The 3,504-nt window shown below is 40.8% G+C and overlaps 1 protein-coding gene across 2 annotated transcripts in view; it reads left to right on the top strand.

Moving 5' to 3' along the window:
• The window catches only part of rargb (retinoic acid receptor, gamma b), a 32,685-nt gene that overhangs the window by 16,030 nt on the left and 13,151 nt on the right, over positions 1 to 3,504 (top strand). Inside the window, exon 1 of one of the 2 annotated variants that reach the window (XM_035661550.1) lies at positions 733 to 1,289. The exons of the other annotated variant lie outside the window; for it this stretch is intronic. Coding sequence (XP_035517443.1) covers positions 1,145 to 1,289 — 145 coding nt within the window. The 5' untranslated portion in view covers positions 733 to 1,144. Of the gene's footprint in view, positions 1 to 732; positions 1,290 to 3,504 lie in introns of those variants that run through there. 2 annotated transcript variants of the gene reach the window in all.

Below are 3,504 nucleotides of genomic sequence, written 5' to 3'. Positions count from 1 at the left end.
TAAGCAGTTATTTTAAGGAAATTCCTCTTTAAATCAATAGCTGCTTTTAAACTCAACACAACTAACTCAAATCTAATAACTAACTCATGACTTTGCCTCTATTTTCCATACAACTAGTACCAAATAACATAGTGTAATAACAATAACTAACTTTTTCAAAGCTAAGATGTTTTTCAATTTCTTATTTATTCACTGTTTAATTGTATTTTTATTTACAGTTATGGTAACGAAAGTTAATATAAATAATAGTAACAAATACAACACAGTACTGAGTGTGTGAACAAGTGTGTTCCTTGGCCACAAAGACCTCAGACAGGCATACTATCCCAGTACAGAAAAAAAAAACAGGATACCTACAGGGAAAACTGGGAAAATTAGCAAATGACACCCTCACTAAATTGTCTCTCTCTCTCTCTCTCTCTCTGCACCTTTCTCTCTTGCTGCTTCGAGCAGACTCTGAGGTTGGAGATTTGCTGGGAAGGTGGCTGAGCTGTAGGTGAAACAAAAAAGGGAATTAATGCAGAGAAAGAAAGAAAGAGTCGAGAGAGGAGGTAGGGGAGTGTGTTTGTTTTCGTTTGCTGAATTTGAAATATGAAGAGGCAAGTTGGAAAACTTGAAGGAGAAAAGAGGGAGGGGGAGAAAGTTTGGTACACGGCCAATCAGACGGCAGGTACACACCCCCTCAGGCACTAAGTCCCTCCCTCTTCTTCATCCTCAACCCCACCTCCTTTTTCTGTGCTGTGAGAGCATGCAGATAGTTAGCAGAGTGTGTGGTGGAGTGTGAGAGGCCCAGAGAGCCGGTGAGAGGGGAGCTGAGATCAGTTACAAAAGCCGAGGCAAAGCAGGCAGGACGAGCAAGTGATCTGGGAACAGGGAAGGTAGAAGTAGTAAAGCAGAAATAAGGTGTGAAAGAAGAGGTTTTGTCCACCCAGAAGAGTTTGGAAAAGACAGGACAGGCAGTTTGGGGCAGTGGCAGGGGGCAACAAGAGAGAAAGACAGGGAACACCTGGACCAAGCAGGGCATTGAGTTTCAGTCACAGGAAGCTCAGTCTTTTCTCAGTCTATACAGTCACTTTCTCTCAGCTTGGCTGCAAAACAAAAACCTGAGGGGTTGCAGTTGTGTTTGCTGTGATTTGAGAGGAGCATGTTTGACTGTATGGAGGCTCTGGGGCTGGCCCCACGGCCCCTCTTTGATGTGTCCGGACAAGGCTCCTGCATGCTCGCCAAGGCCACCCCTTACTTCTCCGGCCTGGACCCATTCGCCTGGGCCGGGACAAGCAGCATTCAGTGTGAGTACTCCATCCTGTACATCAGACTGGAAAAGAGCAGCTGTGTGTGTGTGTGTTCTTATCAGAGTCCTGGTTTTGTTATCATAGAGCTCTCTCCACAGGAAGAGTCAGATTCCTTTCGATTCTAGGTACCCATTCTCACCCCGCTTTTTGTTTGTTTATGTGCTTAGTGCGCTTTGTGAGAGTGAGTGAGTGAGCTGGGGAGTGCATATTTATACATCATCGTGTTTGTTTTCTTTATGAATGACTTCACATGATTGACAGCTCTTTTAAACAATTCGGGGACCTGACCCGCGATGTGTTCAGAAACCAACAACCACCAACGTCCAAACAGAGGCAGCACTGACAGATTGAAGGCAAATGGGCCTTGAATTCACATAGTGGTGATTTTGCCAATAAACTAGTTAGAAACAGATAATTTACATGAGATAAATGAATGGACAGTCAGTTCCCCATATGAGCAATCTTTTATTATACATAGAGTTGATTCATGTTGATGTACACTTAAGGAGGAAGTTACTCTAATATTAGCAGTGTTATTCAGAGGAGAAGATGACTGTAAGGATGAGATGTCGATTTGTATTGGATAAATTATGAATTACTTGACATATAAGCACTCCCTATTTCCTAACTGCACAGGCTAGATATTCTTTTGACAACTCCTTAAAAGACCTGAGTAGACAAGGCACAGATTGCATCAGGTAGGCTATTATACAGTGTAAAAAATAGACCTAACCGCCACACAGGAACAGTCACACAGACAAACACTGCAGAGATAAATGAGGAAAATACATTCTATCTGGCATAATAATAAGCAGATCTTTTGTCATTGTCATGGAGTCCACTTTCAGACTCTTTGATTACACATGGCTTTGTGGCTTGAAAAATCAAACATTGACTTTATCTATTTATAGAAATGCGTTTGCTGAAGTCTATTCATATGTGTCACAGAGCCTCAGCGCCCTCAAATTTGTGTTTTCAAAATACATCCTCTCCACTGTGTTCTCAAATGGTTTGGGATGTCCCCGCTGAGCACCTTGAGTCTATTTATCTTCAGTAATTATTTAGATACCAGGGCATCAAGCACTGTCAAGTCCTCAGTGCTCGCTAATGATGATGGATGAGCAGTCAGGATGACAAACACCACAGCAGGGCCTGTTTCAACTCGCTAAGGAGCTTCGCCAGATGCCAGCCCAAGAGACAAATGTCCTCAAATGTTCATTAATCATCTTTTCTTTATAGAAGAATCAGCAGTTTAGTGTCTTAATGTTTTAGCTGTGAAGGTTGCAGATCCAGTATCCACTAAGAAACTACATGTGTACATTTTTTTTTTATTTCATGGACTGAAGGAACGAAGAAGATGTTCACTAACTGACCACAGCAGTTTAGGAGGATTCAGCCCCTTTCTGTCTCTGAGTGACCTGTTAATATTAATGGGCAGTAACATGCCCTGAGTTGTTACTTACCCTTATTTATTGCTATATCTGTATTTATTTCATCGATTTCACTCAAACAAGAGGCTGGGCTGGTGGATTGGTGGATTGACTGCAGCTGAATTGATTTATTGATTAATCCATTAACAGAAAAAGAAATGGCAGCTATTTTGATAATCCATTAAATATTTCTTCTTGTTTCTTCTTTGTCGAAGATGTCACACTGAGCCAAATGGCAACAGGCATTTTAGAGACCAAATGATTAATCAATCAAACAATCAACAGTTTACTTAATAATGAAAATAAAGGTTTTGCTTGTAGACTATTATTTTTAATCCTTCTTATGGAGATCAGGTAACTGACTAAAACTATTTATTATAATATTTCCAATTTCCAATAATTTCACTTAGACTAAGTGACTGTAAAACTAGACAATATTATGGTTAACCTCCTGAGTCTCAGCCATTTGCCACTGTAAGAATTCAAGCAAATAAAATCACCACCTTTCTTTAATTTCCCCCATGGGAAGAAAATACGCCACTGACCCCTTGACACTGAATACTTTGCTTATGGTCCGTCCATGTCAACAATTTGACTGTTTTCATTAGTAAATAAGGTCCATATTATGTGAGATCCCATGAACTGCTGCATAGATGATCAGAGTGAAAAAAAATTGCTTCCAGTGAACATTAGGCTGGTGGACACAAAGACTCTAAATTCCTCAGAGCATTTTGGTCTCTGTGTCTTTTTGACACAAGCTTTCTCTCCTGTGTGTGTGTGTG

This window comes from Morone saxatilis, unplaced genomic scaffold, assembly GCF_004916995.1.
Source record: "Morone saxatilis isolate NCDOM2014 unplaced genomic scaffold, NCSU_SB_2.0 Contig18, whole genome shotgun sequence".
Lineage (NCBI taxonomy): Eukaryota > Metazoa > Chordata > Actinopteri > Moronidae > Morone > Morone saxatilis.
This window is presented reverse-complemented; position numbering and strand designations above follow the sequence as displayed.